At 40.2% G+C, this 23,873-nt stretch overlaps 1 protein-coding gene and 1 long non-coding RNA gene across 4 annotated transcripts in view; one reads left to right on the top strand and one right to left on the bottom strand.

The window, feature by feature from the left end:
* Positions 1–20: 20 nt before the first annotated feature.
* On the top strand, positions 21–14,109 carry LOC106027479 (uncharacterized). Its single transcript, XR_010051087.1, has 2 exons — positions 21–258; positions 11,305–14,109. It is a non-coding gene; the product is annotated as an uncharacterized LOC106027479 (long non-coding RNA).
* Positions 5,790–23,873, bottom strand: part of Ripk1 (receptor interacting serine/threonine kinase 1) — a 45,266-nt gene continuing 27,182 nt past the window's right edge. For all 3 annotated transcript variants that reach the window (XM_003468780.5, XM_013151464.2, XM_063259807.1), the window contains exons 7-11: positions 22,623–22,699; positions 14,119–14,209; positions 11,749–12,309; positions 9,667–9,822; positions 5,790–7,773 (exon numbers count right to left, since the gene is read on the bottom strand). In XM_003468780.5, the coding sequence (XP_003468828.1) occupies positions 7,487–7,773; positions 9,667–9,822; positions 11,749–12,309; positions 14,119–14,209; positions 22,623–22,699 (1,172 nt within the window). In that variant the 3' untranslated portion in view covers positions 5,790–7,486. The remainder of the gene's footprint in view (positions 7,774–9,666; positions 9,823–11,748; positions 12,310–14,118; positions 14,210–22,622; positions 22,700–23,873) is intronic.

The following is a 23,873-nucleotide window of genomic DNA, read 5'->3' as shown; positions in this document are numbered from 1 at the left end:
TCGCCCTGGTTTGGCCCGCCCCTCCGGAAGTCCCGCCTCCATACTTCGCCCGGTCCTGTCCTCCGGGCAGTCCCTCTCAGGTGCGTGAGTGCTGAACTCCGTGTTATCTGTTAGTGTTAGCACTCGTTTCGAGGGTGGGTGTTCCAACTGGGGCTGTCCTTGCCCGTTGCCATGGTGGCCAAAGCCCTCGAGAGGCGAGGCCACCGAGCTTCGCCCTCACCTGGTTGATGTCCAGGCGCTTCCTCAAGCCACGGGGCGGTAAGTGAACCGCCCGCCCCGCCCGTGGCGGCAGGTGGGGATGATGTAGTCAGTAGTTTTCGCTTTGCAGCCTTTCTACCCACTAGACTGGTACCTGTCAAAACCCCCAGCGATTATTGTCTGTCAGGATGTGGAGAAACTGGAATTTTGTGCACCGTTGGGCATGTAAAAATAGCGCCCCTGCTGTTAAGTGATCTTGTTTCCCTAAAACACTGAATACAGAGTAATTGTAGGGCCTAGCAGTTCTGCTTTTGAGTATTATCTCCAAAAGAACCGAAATTTCTTCCTGATATTTGCCCGCCCGCGTGCATAGCAGTATGGTTCACAAGAGCCATGGGGTGGAGGAACCCTGCGGCTATCAGATGAAGAATGGATAAACAATTTGTGGTGCATCCATGTAGTGGAATATTATTCAGCCTAAAAAAGTAAGAAAATCCTGACACACGCTACATGGGTGAACCCTGGAAAGTTAGGCCAACTGAAATAAGCCAGGTGTATGTGGGGTCCCCACTGCAGTCATCAAGTTCAGAGACAGAAAGTGGAATTTTGGTTTCCAGGAACTGCCTGTGAGCAGATTGGAAAATTAGTTTTCAATAGATACCATTTCAGTTTTGTAAGCTGAAAAGAATTCTGCAAATGGGTGGTGGTGATGACTGCCTGGCAGTGTGAATGTACTTAATGTCACAGTTAAGGGTTAAGATGGTAATTTATATATGTTTTACGACTTTTTTCCTTTTCTTTTTATACTGGGGATCAAACTCACAACCTTGTGCTTGTCAGGCAGGAGCTGTGCTATTGAGCTATATCCTCAGCCAATTTTGTGACCTTTTAAAAGGCTGTATGGTTTAAGCTTTCTGAAGGTTATAAATGTAGAGGGGAAAAGAAAAAACAGTATCCTATTAAGTCAGACTCATCCTGCCCTATCTTAGCTGAAAATAACAGGCAGATTTGTGGTTCAAATGATTCAAGAGAACAGCTTCTTGCATCTTGTGTTATTTTCCCCTCTAAGCGGCCTTCTGGTCTGCACTTGTGCACAGTGTTTTTAAATGTTACGCACGTGGGAAGTTTCATTGACCTGGAGAGTCCTTACTGGTTCACTGGAGTTTTTGTAGTAGTAAAGGCAGAGAAGGACTAAAGAAAATATTCAAAATGTTAAGTTCTACTTTCAAGATCTAGCCCATCAACTCCTGCATAGAAAGAGAAGCATGTTTTGAGGTGGCTTTTTAAAAATTTAGTATGAGTTTGCCAACTTGATGTTCACATTCACTGTGTGGTCTTGGTGGAGGCACACAACACATCCCAATTCCCTTTATCTATCCTCTTTCCCCTCACCCCGTCATCTCCTTCTCTCCTGAGAAAGAGCCATCTTCCCATCTCCCATTCCCCATTCCCCGTTTTGCTCTCTGTTTATCATTTGGGTTTGTTTTTAAAAACTATTGTTGAATGGTATTTTTTTCTAATTTCTTTCTCACTGGGTTTCTCACGGGTATAGCAGAGAAAGCACATGATAGTAAAGGTTGTATGATTTATTTTACTTAACATTATGGTCTGAAGTGTACCCATTTCTACACGTGACTCAAATTTATCTTTTGTTATGGCAGAGTAGTACTCCCTTGTGTGTAAATACCACATTTTCTTTATCCATTCATCTATTGATGGACTTGTCGGCTACTTCTAAGATTTAGCTGTTATGAATTGTGCTGCTGTACATATGGATATGCATGTATCACTGTCTTTAACTCTTTCAGAAAGATACCCAGAAGGGGAGTAGCTGGGTCAAATGGTTTTAGTTTTTTGAGGAATCTCCACACTGATTTCCATACTGGTTGTACTAGCTTACATTTGTAACAACAACACAGAAGGGTTTCCCTTTTCCCCGCAGCCTCTCCAGCATGTGTATTATTTGATTTCTTGATGATGGCTTTTCTTTCTGGAGTTGGAGGGAATCTCAGTGTTGTATGATTTGTATTTCTTGAATGGCCATCAACATTTAGCATTTCTTCATGTATTTGTTGTATTATTGGCCATTTGTACTTCCGTGAAGTGTTCAAATCATTTCAGCTGCCCGTTTTTTGATTTGGTCTTTTTAGTGAGGTCTGTTTTTTTGAGTCCTTTATTCCAGATATAAGCTGGCATTTTTTATTTCCTAACCTGTAGGTTTTCTTTTCTGTTGATCATTTCTTTTGCTGTGTAGATGCTCTTTAACTTGATGCAATCCAGTTTGCTAATTCTCGGCACTACTCAGAAAGCCTACTGCTGTGGCTTCAAGAGTCTTAACTATTTTATCTTCCAGCAGGATAGTGTTTCTGTTTTAAAATTTAGTTCTTTAATCCATTTTGATTTTAAATAGTACATGGTGAGAGATAAGGGGTATACATTCAGGGTTCTGCATATGGACAGACAGTTTTCCCACTATTTATTAAACAAGTTGTCTTTACTCATTGTAAACTTTTGGCCCTTTTATCAAAAATTAGACAGTCAAAGCCTGCTGTGGTGATGTATGCCTATAATCCCAGCACCTAGGAGGCAGAGGCAGGAGGATCCCTAAATTCCTGGCCAGCCTACGCTATGTAAGTTAGAAGCCAGCCTGAAGTACATAGTGAGATCCTATATCAAAACAACAACAAAATATCAAGTAGTCAAACATGCCTGTGGTTCTTTCTAGATCCTTTATTTTTTCCCACTGACTTTCATGTCTGTTTTTGTGGTAGTACCATGCTGTCTTTACCACTGTAGCTTGTACTATAGCCTCAAGTCTGAGATTGTGATGCCTACTGCCTTGGTCTTGTTATGTGTGATTGCTGTTGCTATTCTGAGTCTCTTCTGGTTCCATATGAATTTTAACAATGTTGTCATCAGTTTTGTGAGGAATACTGTTGGTATTTTGATTGGGATTGCATTAAATCTGTATCAGTTTTGGAAGTATGGCCATTTTGACTATACTAATTCTGCCTATCCAAGAATAGGGGATATATTTCCATTTTCTGACCTCCTCTTTGATTTTTTTTTTTAGCATACTAATCTTTTCATTGTAAAAGTCTTTCACATCTTTAGTTACATTAATTCTGAGTATTTAATTTTTCTTGGTGCCATTGTGAATGGTATTTTTTCCTAATTTTTCTCACTGGGTTATTAGTATAAAAGAACACTTGAGTTTTGTGTGTTGATTTTGTATGTTGCTATGTTACTGAACTTGGTTATTGATTGTGAAGAGTATTTTGACATTTTAGGGAGTCTTCTATGTAGAGGATCACGTCATCTGCAAATAATGTTAATTTCATTTCATCTTTTCCTATGTATAGCCCTGCTGTTTTTTTTTTTTTTTTTCTCCTTGCTTAACTGCTTTCTGAGTACTACATTCAACAGGAGTGCTGATAGTGGATAGCCTTGTCTTGTTCCTGGTTTTAGAGGGAAAGCTTTCAGTTATCCCCCATTAAATATGATGGCAGTAGGTTTGTCATGAGTGGCATTTATCAGATTGAGACAAGGTCCTTTTATACCTACATTCTTTCTTCTACAGCATGAAAGGATGTCAGATTTTTTCAAGGACTTTTTTCTGTCTGTTGAAACGATCATGTGATTTTTGTCCTTGCTTCTGCTTGAGTGATGTATTACATGTATTAATTTGAGCATGCAGAGCTATCCTTGCATCCCAGAATTTAAACCTACTTGGTCATGATCTTTTAAACCTACTTGGTATGATCTTTTTGATGATTTGTTGCATTCCAGTTGCTAGTACCTTGTTGAGGATTTTTTCATCTGCACTTATAGAGAGCCTTTCCCTGTCCTCATCACAGTCCAGGAAGTTTGTATTTGTAACCCCATTGGAAAAGTTACTAGAATTCCAGGAGGTTGATCCCAATACCACTTCCAGTGTATCCCATGGTAAGAATAAAGACACGCATATTTATAATTATAGGGAGCCAAGGGATCCTAAGTCCAGCCAGGATGAAGGTTCATCAGAACAAAGGCCTCAGCCTACAGCCCAACCCAGATTTTATTAATTCGTGAAGAAGGGAGTGACCTGTGGATAAGCGACTGTGAGAGTGGTGGGGATTATGTGAGTGATGTGAGCTGCGCCAGCTGGGAGGCCTGGGAGCTCCTCTGCAATATGCAGAGAGAAGGGTGTGCAGAAAGGCCAATCTGCATAATACATTGAGGTAGCATTCAATGTTCAGGGGGCAGTGCCTCAGTTCTGATGTGTAAACCTTTTCTGCCCTGGGAAGTCATAGCCGCTTATCTTGAGGCTTAGACCCAGTTGACAGTCCTGGAGCTGTGTGGCTCGGTCATTCTGCTGGGTTCAACCATTTAGAGGGAGACACTGAGACAGGGAACCAGGACTGTTGCCTGGCTTCAAGGATTACACATTAGTACCCCAGCTAACCCAGGTTACATTGCTTAGAGCCAATTGAAGGGAAAAGCAAATAGCTTAGCCAACTCTGTACATATCAGAACATGGAGACATGACCAGGTTTGGCCAAAGTGGAGGTAAATGCTCTTTGTTCAAGGAGAGTTGTCCTGGTGTTCTTCCAAATGCACTCATTAAAGAGATTGGTCAGTAGTGCACTTTACTGTTTGGCCCTTGTCTGATTTGGCCCTTGTCTGCTTTTGAACAGGGCTGTGCAAGTTTAGTAGAATTCAGCAGTGAATCCATCTGGACATGGGCTTGTCTTATTGGCAGGCTTTTCTTTTTATTGCTTCAATTTTCATTGCCTGTTACTGGATTATTCAGGGCTTTCAAAGCTTCTTGGTTCAGTTTTGGTAATTCGTATGTATCTAAGAATCTGTCCATTTTTTCTGTATTCTATTTATTTAGTTAGTTATTTTTGTCTTTTTGAAACAAACCCGGTCTTACTATGCAGTTCAGGCTGGCCTTGAGCCCACTTTGTAGCCCAGGCTGGTCTTGAACTTGCAATGATTCCCTTGCCTCAGCCTCCCGAGAGCTGCGATTACAGGCGTGCACCACCACACCTGGCTTATTCCCTAATAGACTGGCATACAAATTCAAGAAGTACAATAAATCTCCAACTTTATTTGAGTTCTGTTTTGGGAGAACATTTCTAAGTTGGATTCATGGTAAGTCTAACAAAGTGAGTCTTACGTTGTATTTCCACTTTCATTTCGTGGTTATTGCTCTGCATTTCCTGGCAGTACCCTCCCTCCTCTCCACATCCCACTGTTTTTCCTCTTGCTTACAGTTATAATGGGTCCCAACTGAGCAATGCACTACTGTACACTATTACACTGTAAACACTCAGCAGCACAGCAGTGCCAGTGTCCCGCAGATACACGAGCTACTTCGCAGTTTGTTTACAAGTGTTCAGAATGTGAGGTCCCTTCCTATCTCAAAGTTTGCAATTTAAATATTTGTAAACTGAGAACTTACTTTAGTTGACTGTGGTGGTAGTGCCTCAACACCAGCTGCAGGATGAATGGGGAGCATGAGCAGGAAATACCAACCTGCACAGTAAGAGTCACCGTGGAAGCCCATACTATTTCATTTATACAAACATCATTTCAACAGCCATAGGTAAAGCATAAAGTTTTATTTTTAAAAAATCCATGTGAAGCATAAAATATATATATTTTTTTAAAAACACAGAGAATTTAGAACAGTATCATGATAGAAGGTATTTAGAAATCACCAGACTTTTCTGGCACAGGCTGGGCCCTTCCCTGCTTTAAGGTTCCTTTCTGGCTGTGTGCTTTAATGCTGTGTGGCAACTGAGCTGTGAGCTGAGACACGTGGAGGAGAACAACTGAGGCTCACTCTCTGACAGCAGTGTTTGTATCAGCCAGACAAGTGTATATATCCAAGCAGTACTGCATACAGCACTGTCTGGAGACATCTTTGGCACACTTGGGGGCAGGAGGGGAAGACAGAGTTGTCTTCTGGCAGACAAGAGTAGGTGGGACCAATAATGCTCACAAAACTAAAAGGTTCAGGACAGCACCCACAACAGAGTTATGTGGCTTACATTGCCGGTAGTGCCCAAGTAGAGAAACTCTGTTTTGAGGCCCCACTTCAGGTGTGTGTGCCTTTGCATGTGCGTGCAGGCTGAGGCTGCAAGAGATTCAGAAGCAGAGCTAACAATACTGTTACCACCCCAGACCCCAGCATCTCCTCTGAGAGCCAGGCCGACCCTCCCTGTGCCTTGTCTCCCTTCCTTGTGGGAGAGCTAAGTGCTGTGGGTATGATCTGTGTGGTCTTCAGCCTTCTATTCTTTTAGTTCCTCCCTGAGATTCAGATGGGCCTTAGAGACAGTAACCAGACTAAAGCTGTCATTTTTTACTTCGTGGCACGAAGGGGAAAACTGGACATATTCCTACCGTACAGTAGGGTAAACTGATGGATGGAGCAGCTCTCCGCGGCTCTGCATTGCCCAGGGTGCAGCCGTGACTGCTTCCGGCACATGTGCTCCCCCTTTCAGGACACATGGGCTTAAAGTACTAACCAGCATAAAGTATTAGAATTGTTAGTATTAGAAGTACTCGTTATTTGAAGTATAAGTACTATAAAAGAACAAAACAAATTCATCAGGAAATTTAGCTAATAGTCACTATTACTTGCAGGTCCTTGTAACAACTGCCAGGAAAACCTGACTTTTCCCTGTGTATGTTTTTTTCCTTAAACTGCTTATTAAAGTGGCTTCAGTTAATGTATAATTTAACATAATAGAATGTGATAGCACATAAGTATTAAAGCCTGTAGTGACTGCTAGAATATTCGATGCGAAGTTAACAGGTCCTATAATTTGGGATAAGCTGTGCTTGTCATTACAAGAAAACATTTGACCAGAATTTAGAATTTTACTACACTTTGCTTATAAGAGAATCTACATGAGAACACAAAGAAAGTTGATGTATTTTACATTCACTTTCTTTGTCTCACTCAGCCCGAACCCCAGGAAACTGAATGGACAGCATATCTGAAGGTTATGGCAGGAGCTGAAGGAAAATGATGTTGTTGTTTTTTTTTAAATACCTCTTTTCTTCCTTTAAAAGCCCATGTTTTATACTGATCCTGGACCATCATGAGATCTTCCAGCTTGCATCTTCCTGAAAGTAGGTTGTTGGCTACTGATTTCCTGTTCTCTAGCTCTGAAATGCAGGAAATTGTCTATAAGCCGTGATAAAACCCATATCAATGAGGACAGAATTCTGAGTGCTTCCAGGGGTTCTTGACCAAAGTGAGGCGCTTGCTTCATGCTGCCAGGCTCCTGCAGGGTTAGTTCTTGCTGATGTCTATCAAGTGGTTCAGAAGGTCCTTCCTGGAACACTGGTAGAGGGCTCGGGCAAGCTTGCCCACTGTGGCCCCCTTATTGCCTTCCCTCATCTCCCACTTTTGGAGCATCTTGTAAACCTTTTCGTGTAGTCCATCTCGCTCATAGTCATGGTCAATTTCATCAATCTGAGACTCTGTGATGCCCAGCTTACGGGCACAGGTTTTCCACTGCTTCCCCAGGTTTTCCCTGACTGGGTTCAGGTGAATATCAGTCACACTAGTGGTATTATCTGACAAAGGGAAAAGAGAAGACGGTGTCAGGCCTTACTCTTTAAATGTTCCAGTTTCCTGGATTACTAAAAATCCTGAGTAAAGTGGACAGCATGAGGAGGCAGCAAAAAAGATAACTTTACACTTATATAGAGTTGTTGATTAATTGGGTAATAAGTTGACCGTCTCAAGGCCCATATGGAATCATGATGTGTCCTACAACAGGATGCCCCTTCCTCCTGCAAACATGCCGAGACACCACTGATGGCTTTGTTAACAAAACCCAGATATGGTTACTAAGTTGGTTTCAAGTCAAGGGGACTAGTTTATGGTATTCAGTGGACTAGTTTATGGTAAAGCTTCCCCAGGGAGAAAAACAAGTACCAGTGACGTCCTTGGCACATTTTCCACCTCTATCTTGCTAGGCTAAATGTCACCCAGCTCCACAATTCACATTACTCTTAAGGACGCTGACACCATCAAGCGTGAAATTCATTCAGCTCTGACTCCTTTCTTTCATCTCTCACGGGATGAGGTGTCCATACACTTTGAGGTCCATTTATAGATTTATCTCTGCCCTTACTTCCCCCTCCTGCACTTAAACTACTGTTACTTCTTCTCCTATAGCCATAATCTCTATTTCTGTTGGTTCTGTCCCTTAGCCTTTCATAAAATAATAAAGGAAACAAAAATGTAAAACAGCCACCACATATAAATCCTTGACCCATCCTATCTCAGTAAGCTAAATATGAAGACATCTCATTTTTTCCTTCAACTTCCATTCTTTCCTCGGAGTATCACAGTGTGGTTTCTACTACCACTGCTGAATGTCACAGTCCAAGAACCCCTCAGACATCTGCAAATTTTGTGAGGTTCTTTAGATTTAGATAAGTCTTGGATTTCGTAAAGTTCTCAAAGGTACTGTTGGTTCCTCAAAAGTTAAGAATCTCTGTTCTAGGTATGTTAAGGCTATTCTTAAGATGCATTAGATTAGCGGTTGGCAAACTGTAACTTAGGTGCTAGACTGACCCACGGCTGATTTTTATAAATTCAGTTTTACCAGAACACTGTTACGTTTTTCCATGGACATACCATTACTTTTATATTACAGGGTCAGGGCTGAGGAGTTTGAAAAGAGACCTCGGGGCAGGTGCTAACACATTTATCATCTGCTACTTGCCAACCTCAAAACTGCCTAAGAAAGCAGGTTCTTAATCACATCTTAATCACTGCTTTTCCCAGTCTGTGTCTCAGAATTAATGTTATGGGGATACACAGAGGAACTGTGGAACTCAACAGGAGAGAGCCCACTGTTGAGAGCACAGTCTTCTTGACAGCCTTCCCTTTAATGGGAAGCAGTGGGAGCTACTTCTTCCAGGTCTTAGTAGTAACACTGAGATGGAAGCGTAATACTTTCCTAAGTCTTACATGGCAAGCCATGTACTACACTCTTTACACCTGGCTGATTTAATTGTCACAACAAAGCCATGAATGAAACACTGTAATTATCCCCATATTAAAAATAATTTACTAAAAATTTATATTGAAATTAGAGAGGAAAAATGGTATGTCACCAGAAAAGTTTTAAGATTTCTACTATATCTCACTCAACAAATAAGAACATTTAAGGGTGCTATACACATTAGATCTTATTTTATTTTTGTGGTGCTAGGGATTGAACTCATGCACACTCAGCATGTGTTCTGCCATTGAGCCCTACCCCCAGCCCCAAACCTGGGTCCTTAACATATTCTTGCTCACTTGAACCACTGGTGGTATTTGTGTGTCCTTCCATCAAGCAGCTTGTACGTGACTTTTGCACAAGGCAGCTTGGACCACCAGTGGTTCATAGCCACCCAACAGTAAGAACATGAATTACGGCCCCATCATGAATATGTCAGAATACATCTTACCAAAGATAGCTTGGTACTTAGAAGCTGACTCCTCTTCCACATTTGTACATGTGTTTTCTAGTGGTGCATTCATTCCACTAATTTCCATATAATTAGAGGTTCCAAACTGGATACCAGTACTGTTGCTTATGTTTATGTGGGATCTTAAAAGCTCATCTGAATAGACAGAAACACACAAGTAATTATACCAAGATCAAAAGCAGGAGAAAGAAATCCAGTGTGAAAAAGGATTTACTCTACATATTTAAGCTAATTATCCTGTGCTACCCTTAACATTTTCTTTTTTAAAATGTACGTACCTCCCATCCATTGGGATGACTACCATTAATAATGTTGGCAAGAATGTGGAGAAAATGCAACCCTTGTACAATGCTGGTGGAAAAATGAAGTGGTGCAGCCGTAGTGGAAAACAGTATGGAGTTTCCTCAAAAAATTAAAAGTAGCTGGGTGTGGTGGCATACATCTGTATTTCCAGCACTCTGGAGGCTGAGGCAGGAGGGACTGTTGTGAGTTTGAGGCCAGCATAGGCTACATAGCAATTCCCTGTCTTAAAAAAAAAATTAAAAGTAGAAATACTGTACTATCCAGTAATTTCATTGCTGGGTATATGCTCCAAAAGATTTGAATGGAGAGCCAGGTGTGGTGATTCTATAATCCCAGCACTTGGGAGGCTGAGGCAAGAGAATCATTTGTAAGTTCGAGACCATCCTGAGCTACAAAATGAGCCCAAGGCCAGCCGGAACTGCATAGTGAGACCCTGACTCAAAAAGACAAAGTAAGTAAGTAAATGAATAATAAGAATTGAATGGAGGAATATGTTTACATCCAGCAGCATTATTCACAGTAGCTGGAAGGTGTCCATCAGCACATGCATGGTGGCATAAACATAAAAGAGATTCTTAACCCTAAGAAGGAAATTCTAGTATATGCCATAATGTCCATGAACCCTAAGGGCAGTTGCTAAGTAGGTCAGTCAGAAAAGGACAAATACGATGCCTCCACCTACAGGAGGTAAGTAGAACAGTCCAAGTCACAGGGCCAGAAAGTGAAATGGTGCTGCCAGGGGTGGGGGGTGGGGGACAGTGGAGGGTTAGTTTTTTAGGGACAGAGTTACTTTCAGTTTGGGAAGACAAAGGTAACAAAAGGACAATGCACTCATGGTCACATACAGTGTAGATCCTGCTTGACCCTTTTCTAGTATTTGGTATCCCATAGGGTTTGCAGCAATCCTTATGGGAAAAATCCAGAGTGCTCTTAGGAAGTTTCGGGAGAATTTTGTCTTTTCAAAAGAAAATGTGACAAAGTTCTGTGGTTTTGGTTTTATGCTATGTTGGGGTTGCAGTTCAGGGACTCATGTTAGTTAGGTGCTCTGCCACTGAACTATATCCCCAGCCCAGAAAACTCCATGGTTTTCATCTGCCCATACTAATTTCAGGAGTCCCAGGCACAGCATGAGAAGTGTTAATAGATGACAGTTAACATGGTGTTGGTAAGGGTTGTGTGGTAACCATCTGGATGTTTAGTTAACTCATTTGTATAGAATATCAGTAACTGTGAGAAGCTAGCTTTCATTCTATCTGATAGGAATGTGGAAATTTTTTTTAATTTTTAAATTTTTATTTTTCTTTTTTATTTTAGGAACATGGAAATTGAAAGAAAAATTTTCAACACAAAAGGTAGTCTTTGGTTTACATAAGAAAGATTTCCAAGACTTATGTCTTACCGTTAGAAAACAGTGAGCAAAATAAAAGTATGAGCAAGTATCTGCCCATTTACTGGAACCAAGATATAGTGGCTGGGACTACTCTGCCATTTGGGTTATTGTAGAAGACACTTGCCAGTTACGAGGACTCGGCTAACACCCGTGGGCAGCTGGGATGAGCCCTAAGCAAAACAAACATTCCCAGCCCAAGTGGTCTGATGAGACAGACCATCCTGCCGTGACAAGTTGCATCCAGTAACTGAAGAGGAAACAGCCCACTTTTCGTTGTCAGCAGTGATTTGCAGTAAACAACAGATATAATAGCTGATTTGTTTTCAGAAAAAAATAAAAAACCAGGAGATTGTAACTTAAACATTTACCTGGGGGCATCCAGGAGTACAGTGGAAGGGTGGGCGTGCTTCCTGCCAGACTGGTCTCAGGCATTGGAGGTGTAAACGGATTGGGCATTTGGTTCAGATGTGAACCAAACCAAACTGTACTTGGTATTCCTGGGTCCAATGGTCTTGCTCCAAACCTGTGCACATGATAGGATTCACTGCTCCAGCAGGGTACGTGGGGTTGGCTGCTCAGGCCTGTTGGCTGGTGACTTGCATTACTATAGTTAGCTGCACTGGGATAAGCAGGACCTTTTACCCGAGTGTTCTGAGCACTCTCATTAGGTCTTGGCTGTGCAAAGGGGTCATGAGAGACCCTTCGTCTCCTCTCCTCCTCTATATTATAAGCCATGTGCTGAGTGGACTGCTGTTTGGTCTGCTTGTCTATACGGCTGCCAAATAAATGATAGTTGGCTTCCTCTTGGAGTTTATGCTGCAGAATGGGCTCATACTCTTCTTGTTGGCGTTCCATGGAGGCAGAAAAATAGGACTCCTCCACAGGTCCCGTCCCGAGTGGCTGGGAACTATGCAGCGAGCCGGGCTGTTCTGCAGCAGAGAAGAAATGATCAGTGTGAGTTTGGTGAAACATTAAAAAGTGAAATAGAATCCATGCATCATCATGAATTTATCCTTCAAATTAACGTTCTGAAAACAGGAGAGAAAAGTAAAAGGCACTTAGTGTGTGTTCCTCTTCTTGGGAGTTTTGCAGATAATCGGTAAGAGCTCTTGGCTAGCAGGGAAGAGCCTGAGGGAGATCAGAACAGGCAAGGGGGTGCCAGGGAGGACTATGGAAGAGGGACCTGGCCTTCAGCAGAGAAAGTGACTGTCATCTTGGAATGGTCGAGGGAGGGAGAATAGCAGTAGCCTATATGGGAGTAGGAGCAGTTATTTTCACAATTTGATGGATGAGGTTTTGGTGAAGTTAAATAGTTTGTGCCACAGCAGACCGAAGTGGCCTCAGTATCCTATACTTTGCTTTCCCTCTGTCATAATGAAAAAAGTATCTCTGCTTGAACTGGAGACCAAACTCTCTGCTTGTGCCCTGAATCGTGTCAACTCCGACCTCCTCAGGGACTCCATCCCAACAAATAAACCTCATCTTTCTCCTCAACCATGGCTTTCTTCCCATCCAACATGAGGCCTCTTGTGTTCAAGACACTAGGATTTTGGTGAGCATACTGCGGTAGATTGACAACTGATGGTCACCTTGTAACACCAGCTGAACTGAATCAGCTTGGCGCTGAGCATGGCAGGATTATTGCCAAGATAAAAAAAGAGACCTGGAGAGGAACAATTTGGAGCTGTTGGTTCTTTTGGGGCTGTTGAGTCTCCTGGAGGAGCTTGTCATCTGGCTTCCCTGATATGTACTCGACTATTATCATCGGAGGAGCTCAGGACCTTGTCCCTGAAAGGCACTGTGTTCACTTTGGAGGAGCTTTGGTCCTTACTTTGAGCATCACTTCCTGGCTCTGGGAGGAAGATGTGTGATGTTCAATCTCCAGAAGCTCGTCACACTGGCTTCCTGATACTCCGTTGTTCTCATCACTGAAGGATCTTAGGACCTTGTTGTCACTGAGGCTGGCTGTGGTACTTTTCGGATAAGCCCTGGTCCTTATTTTGAGCGTCACTTCTTGGCTCTAGGACAGAACCTTTAGCCTGCTAGCACAGATCCTTCACTCCGCTGGCAGACTTTCTGGCTTCTACTGCTGACCTTTGGGCCTTCCCAGCACAGATCAGTGAAATAGATTTGCATGAGTTCATTGTCTTTGGCTCCAGGCCTCCAGTTGGACTCGTGGGAGGCACTGTCATGACCTCTAGGTCTTCAACCCTGGACTCATGCAGGACACTGCTGTGGGATCCAGGCCCTCAGCTGGATTTCTTGGGTCTTAATGTGTGGACATATTTTCTGCATTTCTTGTGTTTAACTCTTTGGGTAACTATTACAAAATAATTGTGCAAATTATGTGTCCTGTATTGTCTTGTTCTTGTAGTCCCTAACTACAACACACACTAATATTGTAAAACTATGTAACTGGACATCTAAATATACTTGAAGTTCCTTTAAGACAGGTGTTCAATTTTATAGTTTGTTCTGTTTCCCATATGATTTTGAGTAGTTTTCTGTTTTTTTTTTTAAGTTTTTTTGAGGCAAGGTCTCTCTTGCTATGTAATTCAGGTTGGCCTTGAATTCACCATGTAGCCCAGACTACCCTTGAACTTGTGATCTTCCTGCCTCAGCCTCCCAAGTCCTGAGACTACAGGTATGCATCACCCTGCCTGACTCTTGAGTAGTGTTTTAGAGAACAGAATGAATGAATGAGCAAATAAAGAAATTTGAACTGTGGAGTCAGTTACCTGAATTTGACCTGCTTAGAGGTTCTGGTACACAATCCAGTTGGAGAGACTGCGCTCTCATTAAAGCTTCATTCTTCGTGGGATACTTTTTCTGTAATTAAGAGCACAAATATACACTTTAGTAAACAGCAGGAAATAATCAGTCCCTGCATGTTATGTGTCATTTGGTGAAGAATGACAGGATACTATGTTCATACATGTAGCATCTTGAATATTGCTTTTTTACTTTAAGTATGAGAAACTTTTTTGTGTTCAAATTTTGTAAAAGTTAATTTTCTGTTTATAATTGCATGTTTAAATAAAGAAAATCCTTGTGAAAACTTCAGGCAGAGTGGAATCACACTGAGAAATACCTGAGTGTCAGGCCCTCCACCCCCACCTCCCTGCTCCCTACCAGTGCCCTCAGCTGATACAATTTAGGTATATACAATGATCACATTCATCACAGGGATTTGTACCTGCCCATGATACACCTTGATTGTCCCCCCCCCATCTACTGTCATGCTTTCTTCCCCTCATTTACAAAGCCTTTGTTTCTGTTTTATCCTTTTCTCATTTTATCCTTCCTCCTTTCCCCCCCTCCCTCTTCCTAGTTCCTCTTTTCTTTTGAACAGTTTCTTCCCATTTCAGTGTATCTCTTGGTTCTTATTTACACTTTCAGTTTCTCACATCAGGATGTGTATCCAATTTATTTCACTTAAAGAGTATCATCTCGGGCTGGGGACTTAGCTCAGCGGCATAAGCACCTGCTTTGCAAGCGCATGGTCGTGAGTTCAATCCCTGGTACCAATTAAAAAAAGAAAAAAAAAGTATCATCTTAAGGTCCATCCATTTAGCCATAAATGTCTGAAGTTTATCCTACTTTATGGCAGAGTAGCACTCCATTGTATTAAAAAACCAAATCTTTTTTTATCCATTCATCGGTTGATGGGCATTTGGGTTGTTTCCCAGATTTAGCTATTATTATAAACTGCTATAAAAAACAAGCACCCATATTTGCTGTGGTATGATGCTTTTTAATTATTTTGGAAAAATATCAAGAAGAACAATAGCTGGGTTGAATAGCACCTTTAATCCTAGTTTTTCAGGAATCTCCACAGTGATTTCCACAGTGGTTGCCACCAGCCTACACTCCCACCAATGGTGGAAAAGGGTTCCTTTTTCCTCCACAGCCCCTCCAGCGTTTGTTATTGGTTGATTTCTTGATGGTAGCCATTTCTTCTGCAGAGGAAATCTCATGGTTGTTTTATTTTGCATCTCTTTAATGACTGGTGATGTTGAACATTTTTCATATATCTATTTGCTATTTGTACTCTTCATCTGAGAAGTGTGTATTCATCTCAGATGCCAGTTTTTGAATTTAGGTTTTTTGAATCTAATTTTTTCCGTTCTTTATTTGTTCTAGATATTAGTCGTTTGTCTGAGGAGTAATGGACTAAAATTTTTTCCTCTCTGTGGATTGACTTTTTTAATGTTGGTGACTTCTTTTGCTTTGCAAAAGCTTTTAATGAGATGAGATCCCAGTTGTTGATTCTTTGTAGTATTTCCTGTGTCATCTGGTTTTGTTCATGAAGTCTCTGCCTATACCTATGTCTATAAGAGTTTTATTTTTCCTTCCAGTAGATTTAGCATTTCTATTTTAATATTTAGATCTCTGATACACTTTGGTTTTAGTTTAGTGCACAGTGGTAGACATGGGTCTAGTTTTAGTCTTCAGCATATGGAAAGCCAGTTTTTCTGGCACCACTTATTAAAGAGATTGTTTTTCTTCCAGTAAACGTATTTGGCCCCTTTGTCAAAGATAAGGTGGCTGAGTGGGATAGGAGTTGTACCTGCATCTTCTAATATGCTCCATTGAGCCTTGGTCTGTATTTTTGCCATAGGTTAAATTATCATTATTTACAGATGACATAACATACTACATAGAAGACCCCAAAAATTCCACCAGAGACTTGTAGATTTAATAACCAAATTCAGTCACATAGCTGCATACAAAGTCAACATTCAAAAATCAATAGCATTTCTGTACACAATAACAAACTGAGGGAGAAATTAGAGAAACAATACCTTTCATAATAGCATTAAAAAATGAAACGCTTATGAATCAATCTAAAAAAGAAAAAGATCTCTACACTGGAAACTGCTTGTACGCTGAAAAAGGGGACTGAAGAGGCTATCAGAAAACGGAGAGAATCCCTTGTCATGGATAGGAAGAAGCAATGTAGTAAAAATGGCTGTCCTAAAATTGTTACACAGATTTAGTGCAGTCTGACCAGAATACCACTAATGTACCTCACAGAATTACAGAAAACAATCCTAAAATTCATTTGGGACCAGAAGGACCTAAAATAGCAAAAGCAATTCTGGCCAACAAATGCAAGCCCGGGGCTTTCCATCCCTGACTTGACTGTGACTTACTATTTTCTAACAGGTCTTGAAGATTCTTCTGTGTTACTAAGTTAGTTTGCACCTCTCCTTTGCAATCACCATGTAGTACTTTGCAGATTAGAGGCGCTGTGATCTACAGCATGTATCTGGATATATGGGTGGTTTCTTATTTTTCACTCTTACACTGTAAGATATAAACAGCTCCCGAAGGCACATGTATGAGCATGCATGTCAGCAAGACAGAGTTCTAAGACTGGTACTATGGCACAAGTTAATGTACTTGTAAGGCGACTGGAATTTACCGTCTAACAAAGTTCATGAGATGTTCATTACTGTGCATTTTCATCAATACCACCTATTACCAGTCTTTCAAAAATGTCAATCTAATGGATGAAAACCTACAATTGATTCATTTTGCTTTTCTCTGTTATTGAAGTCAAATATATTTCCTCAAGTTTGCTGCTCAGTTCTACTGTATTTGTTCTGCGAATTCCTTGCCTGTATTCTTTGTCTATTTTTCCCTCAGGTTATTTTTGTTTTCACAGGTACTCATTACTCAAGTTGGATATTTACTCTTTGTTAAGTAGACTTTCTCTTTTTCAACTACTTTCCATTTTCATGAAGTAAAATACAGCCTTTTCTTTATAGCTTGTGCACTTTGAGTCTGGCTGCAGACTCAAAGAGTTGGATCCGGTTTTGTACTTTGCAGTAGGATGTGAGGTGCCGCTTAGATCCTCCCCTCCAGGGAAGGATTTGCTGGTAGAAGGCAATTGAGTCCGCATGCAGCCACCAGCCTGCTGCCAGTTCTTCCAGATCCTGCTCAGACTCTGTCTCCCTGGAGGCGGGGATAAAACCCTGGCCATTCTCAGCCTGATAGTGGACAACATATGCCCAGTGCTCCCTGCTGGCCAGGCTGCCAGAGCTCTTTAAGCTGGACTGTTCTCTGCTCTTAGATACCCCAGCCCATTCTGCCCTCCCACTCCTTCCCTGCACCTCAGGCTCCAACACAGCAGCTGCTTCTGGAGAAATGAAGCAGTCTTCTGGCAAGACTCTTCATGGTTCCTGGTTATGGTGGCATGGAGAGTGGGGCCCAAATTTTGTCCTACTACTCCACTAGTCTTGCTCTAATACCACACTGTTGTAAGCTCCTTCAGAATTTCTTTGGCTATCATCATAAATTTTTTCCCACACAAAGATTAGTATCAGCTTATTGAGTTCTATAAAGAATATGGTTGAGATTTAAATTAGGAATGCACATAATGTCCATTAGGGCTGCCCATGAATGGTGCTGGGAGACTGCTGCTTTCCATCCATAAATACTTTTCCCATTTAAAATTTCTAGTATGTCCCTTAGGAAGGTTTCAGCATATTTGCCAATCTACAGAGATATCATCATCTCTGGTTTCCATGTGCACCTCTTATTACTAGTGAGGTTGTATACTTTTTTTTTTTTTTCTTTTTTTTTATCGGTACCAGGGATCGAACTCATGACCCCCTGCTTGCAAGGCAGGTCCTTAGCCGCTGAGCTAAATCCCCAGCCCCATATACTTTTTGATATATTTACTGTTTAAATGTTCTTTTTGGTAAAGTGTCCATTCAGATAATTCAGTCATGTTTTGATGAGGTTGCTTGGCTTTTTTTTATTTTTGGACTATGTAAGGTTTTTTAAATTGTATGCAATCAAGTACCTAATCAGTTACATGTGTGTTATCACCCTCTTCTCCCACTCTGTGACTAGGTTAATGGTTTCTTTTGACAAACAGAAGTCCTTTAATCAGATTTATCAGTGTTTTTCATTGCATTTCATATTACTGCATCTTGTTGAAGATTCCCTCCACCAAGAATATGAAGAAATGCTCCTAAGACTTTTCCTAAGGTAGTTTCAATGGCTTTATGATCTTGTCTTTCACATATCAACTGGGAGTTGATTTTTTTGATATGGTATAAGGTAGGTATCCGATTTCATTTTGGTCTCATGTGGATACCCAATGTCATCAGCACCGTTTATTCAATAAAGATCATCATCTCTTCACTGCTCAGTATCTCTGTCAAAATCAGATTTCTACATATATTGAGTCTTTTTGAGTTTCTGAACTCCATTTTGATGGCCTCTGCCTACTCTAAACCAGTACTGCCTGTTTTCATCATACAGCTTCATAATAATTCCTCCTGAGAATCTGGGAAGGAAAGGCCTTCTCTGTTGGGAACTGGGCTGTGTAAGAGTTAAGCTGCTGACTATGGTGCTTTCTGGCTGCATTGGGAAAGCTCAGAGTCACAGTCTTTGAAGGCAGGATAACTGCCACAGCTGCAGAGCACTGAATCTCAATCAGAACTGAAAGGCAACAAACTGCCAGCCTTAGAGCTACAACAGTTTCCTCAATTAGCAAGATTCACTGCTTGGAATGACTTTGTTCTAAGTACTCAAGGCCCTGCTCAGTTCTGAGACTTTTACCTCAGCTATTCCATGCATTTCTCTACATTCCCCTAGTTTGATACCCAATATACTGGCAACACAGAGAAATCCCTGTGTTAGCTCCAAGGGAGTTCTGACCTTCTTGGACCTCCACCAACCATATTACATTGTCTCTTTTATTTTATTCTTCACCGTTCACTTGTCCGAGGGTTTGAGAGACTGAAGCTCACAGTACTTCTCTTCCACTACTAGTTTTGTTCTTCTGAAAGAACATCTTGGTTATTCTTGCTTTCTTCTTTATATTTATATCATGAACCTATCAAGTTCTATACCTGAACTACTCCCTGCACCCAAATTTGGGGTTTTGGTTGAGACTGTATTAATTCTTTTTTTTTTTCCCCAGTACGGGGATCGAACTCACAACCATGCACTTGCAGGAGCTTATGCTGCTGAGCTAAATCCCCAGCCCCAAGAGACTATATTAATTTTTTTTTTTTTTGGTCTTTTTATCGGTACTGGTGATTGAACTCACGACTGCTTGCTAACAAGGCAGGCTGAGCTAAATCCCCAGCCCCCAAGACTATATAATTCTTAATCAAACCCAATTTGTATCAGTTTGGAAAGAAATGACCTTTTTACAATACTTAGACTTCCAAATCCCAAAGTAAATGTGGTATTTCTGCAGTTACTTTTCTCATTTTATGTCTCTGAATACAAGTTTATACTTTTAGAATTATTACATATCTTTTGTAAGACTTGCTATTACTTGACTTTTATGATATTGTAAATGGAATTTTAAAGAAGGTTTATTTTCTAATTTTGATCTTTTGTGTATTGGTCATATAACTAAAGACACCCAATTGATTTAAAACAACTTTTGAATTTCTGTGTACATATCCTATCACATGTAAATAATGAATTTGTTTATTGCTTCCTAATTTTATCTCTTCTTTCTCTTACTTTACTGAAATAATTAGGAACTCCAGGACCATAGTGACCAGAAATGGCACTGGTAAGCATACATATCTTGCATGTTATCTCAAAGAAAAGCTGTTAACATTTTGTTAATAAGTAAACTATTTGTTGTAGATGTTTCCAGACACCTCTTTTTTTTATGTTTGGACTTTTAAAAATTTATTTTGAAAAGCAAAACAGAAGAAAGAATAAATATAAAATTTAAAAAAACAGTAAGAAACCAATACTAGTTAATATATTGCATATTGTTATCTTAGAAGTAGTTGTTCAGGTTACAAGATCTAGGTATAAAAAGTGATCAAACAATCAGTGACAGCACAAACTGTTCTTTTTGAGACACCTTATTATTAGACAAGAAGTTTTTCCTTTTTTAGGTTGCTAGTATTTTTAACTACAAATACATCTTTCAATTGATTTTCTGTATCTATTGAAAAGATATATGTTTCTTTAATAAGATATTTAAAGGAGTTATGACAACATATTTATCAAAAGTTGAGATAAATTTGTATTCTCAGAATTTTTTTTCTGGTACATTGATAAGATACAGTTTATTTATAGTTCATGTAGGATTTTTACATCCATTCTGTTGAATGAGGTTGGCCTTTAATTTCCCTTTTTTGTACTTTGTTTTTCACTGAGAATTAAGGTTATACTGGCATTAGAAAATAAGCCTGGAAAAAAATGAGTTTGGGAGGATTCTGTCTGTATCCAATTAAGATAACTTCCTCCTTGTGTATTTACAGTTTCCTGTTGAGACTCTGGTTATGAGCTTTTTTTCTGTGAAAAGAGTTTTGAACACTGATTTGATCTCTTTTCATGGTTTTAAGAATATTTAGGTTTTTTTTAAACCTCTGAGTCAGCTGTGCTGTTAAACTTTTTTCCTTAGAAATGTGTTTATCTAAATTTTAATTGGGAAAATATTCATAGCATCTTCCTAATACATATGTCTGTACGACTGGGAGTGATCCCTTTTAATTATTCATTGTTTCACATGTCTGTTCTTCTTGATAAGGTTAGTCAATTTTACTAGCCTTTTAGTACCAATATTTGGCTGTTTTGATGCTCTGTTAGCTATTTGCTATGCCATTCTTTTATACTTTTTGTTATTTACTTATTTTATTTGTTTCCTAGACTTTATTTTGCTATCTTCATATAAATGCTTGGGTAATTTTAGTAATTTTAATAGTTTTAGTAATTTTCTTCTTTTTAATACATACATTTAACAGTATTTTACAATAGTACTCTTTACAAAGTACATTTTATAATTTTTAATATGTAATGTTTGTTAGCCTTTAATTAAAAAATATTTTTTAAGTTCCACTATTTTTTGACCAAAGGGTATTTCAATATGTATTTCTTGTAACCTAATGGAAGTTTCTAACTATCACCTTAAAAACTAATTTCTAGTATAATTAAAAGTCAACATTCTTTATATTAGAGTTTTTAAAAATTGGTTAAGACATTTCCCAATATCAGTTTTTGAAAGTGTTCTATTACATTTTTAATAATCATTCAAAGATAGATACTGCACAGTTATTTGGTACAGTGTTTTATAGGTTTCCATTAGCTCAAGTATGTTACACATGTTCTTCAAATCTGTGTGCTTACTAATTTTGGCGGGTCTGTCTGCTCTATCAGTTAGAGAGATACTTGTATCTACGGCTCCAACTATGACTGGGGGTTTGTCCATTTCTCTCTTGAGTTCTGTCAGCTTTTGTTCTGTGTATTTAAGGCCATGTTATCAAAGGTATATCATACATATCATTCTGGTGAATTAACCCTTTTATCATTAGGAGATATTGCTGATTGTTTCAGGTAATACTTTTTTGCCTTTGGGACTACCTTGTCTCATTAATTGCTTCTTGGTTTACACTGAATGTCTTTTTTTTAATCCCTAGCCCTTTTTTATTTCTTGAGCTAGGGTCTCATTAAGTTACAAAGTTGGCCTGGCTGAGTTTGAACGCGTGAGATTGCTGCCTCACCCTCCCAGAGTACTGCACACAGGAATGCACCACCATGCCCAGCTAGACCTGTCTCTTCTATTAATGTGGGTAGCCCTCAAACACAAGTTTGGTAACCCTTTGACTCTTTCTTTTGAAATCTTGGTTGGCTTGCCTGGTTTATTTAAGTCCATTCTTCATGATTTGGCATCTAAGTTGCTAAAAGGTTGCGGCAGTAGCTTGATTCCTGCTGTGCATGTGTGCCTGTGTGCCTGCGGAGGCTCGGTTCCTCTCCCTGCTTCGCTGGCCCCCAGGCTTTGGTCTGCCACCCACTACTTCTGCCTGAGGCTCCTGCCTTCCCTCCCTCAGCGCAGGGAAGGGTCAGGAGGAACTGGCTTTTCTAGGCAGCACAAAGGTACTTCCCCCGTGACTCACTGTTTTCTGCCTGAACTTCCAGAACGTCTTCCTCAGAACTAGGTTTTGAGTTGGCGTTTTCCCTCCCTGGGTGTCTGCTTTAAATAATTCAAAATAATTGATATATTTATATACTTTCATTCTTTCCCAGTGCTATTTTTATTTCCATGTAGCTCTGTATATTTTCTCTTATTCATGAGTTTTAATGGAGAAGTAGGTCCAGTTTGCCAACATATTTAAACATAATTGCAAATTTTGTGTTTACCAATCTCATTTACCTCAAATCTCAGTCAACAAACTACATTACTTTGGTTTTCATGATTGATAATATATGTATTGATGTTAATATTTTGAATGTCTGCTATATTACCTACCTTTAAACTCTTCACATCTTTTTCTACAAATTCTTCAAACTGACTTTCATAAAAAGGCTTAAATTGCTCTTCAATACCTATATGAGAAAAATAGTCCTTTAAATTTTTAAAATATTTTCTAAAATTAACATATTAGCAATCTATTGTCTTCTAATTACTACTTACCTTAAACCTGTGGCTACAGAAATGAATTAAAAAATGAAATTCCAAATCACTGACTCTGATAAAAACTAAATACCAGTCGACAGGGAAGGGTTAGAAGGAAGCCCATCTGCCTAGCAGTGTGAGCTTTTTCCAGGAGTTACTCTCCAGGTGAACACGATGAATCAATCACATGTTTCCATCCCCATGATACACGTTCATGATGGCCTAGGACACTCAAGGTAAGGACTGGTTGCGAAATTACAAGTGTTAGCCTTAAAAGACAAAGGAAATCTCCAGTCCCACAAAGATGGAGTGAATATATATTTTCTTATTCCTCCTGCAAAGCAAAACAAGAAACCCTGAATCTATATAAAATGAAGATCTAGACACTCTAGGAGCAGAGAAGACAGGCCCACTGGAACTTCAGTCTGAGAAAACACACAAGAGTGAGGTCCCTAGACTTCCTCTTTGTTTCCTGTGTTCCAGAGTAGGAGCTGAACAGCTGGCAACCCAGAATCAGCCATAGACACAGAGAGAAATGTCTCTGTCAACAGCAGAAGATGGCTTGCTGGCCATGGAACTAGCAAGGGGCGGCCTATCAGCAGAGAAACCCCTTTGACAGCCTGGATTCCAGCCAGACACCACAGGAAACAACTGACTCCACCCTTCCCCACACAGGTGGACCGCCTTGCTTCCAGTCTCAGGAGACAGTGCATCCTGACATTGCCACCAGAGGAAGCCAGGACTTTCCCATCCTACCAGCTGATCATGAGCTTCTCCACTCCGGTGCTGTCAGGAGGGCCACAGGGGTAGCCCTGACATGTGTCCCAGGTGTAGTAAAAAAGATTCCCCTTCCCCCTATTGAGGAAGAATCAGAAGAAGAAAGGCTGATGGAAAGTTTGGACTTTCACCATTACTTAGTAGTAATAAGGCACCTCCATCTCAGTGGAGTGGAGATCATGTGAACTGTGCTAACTTCCATCCCTGTGATAAATTGTGTACAAGTAATATAGTATCTTGAATATCCATTTTAAAAACCATACAGAGAGATACTCTCAAAAACAATGGAGATGAATCAAAGTGGAATTCTAAAATATGTAAACCCAC

Source organism: Cavia porcellus, unplaced genomic scaffold (assembly GCF_034190915.1).
Source record: "Cavia porcellus strain 051 isolate PalLab524CR breed Dunkin Hartley unplaced genomic scaffold, mCavPor4.1 scaffold_13, whole genome shotgun sequence".
Classification (NCBI taxonomy): Eukaryota; Metazoa; Chordata; class Mammalia; order Rodentia; family Caviidae; genus Cavia; species Cavia porcellus.
The sequence above is the reverse complement of the archived record's forward strand: the minus strand, read 5'-3'. Positions and strand labels throughout refer to the sequence as shown.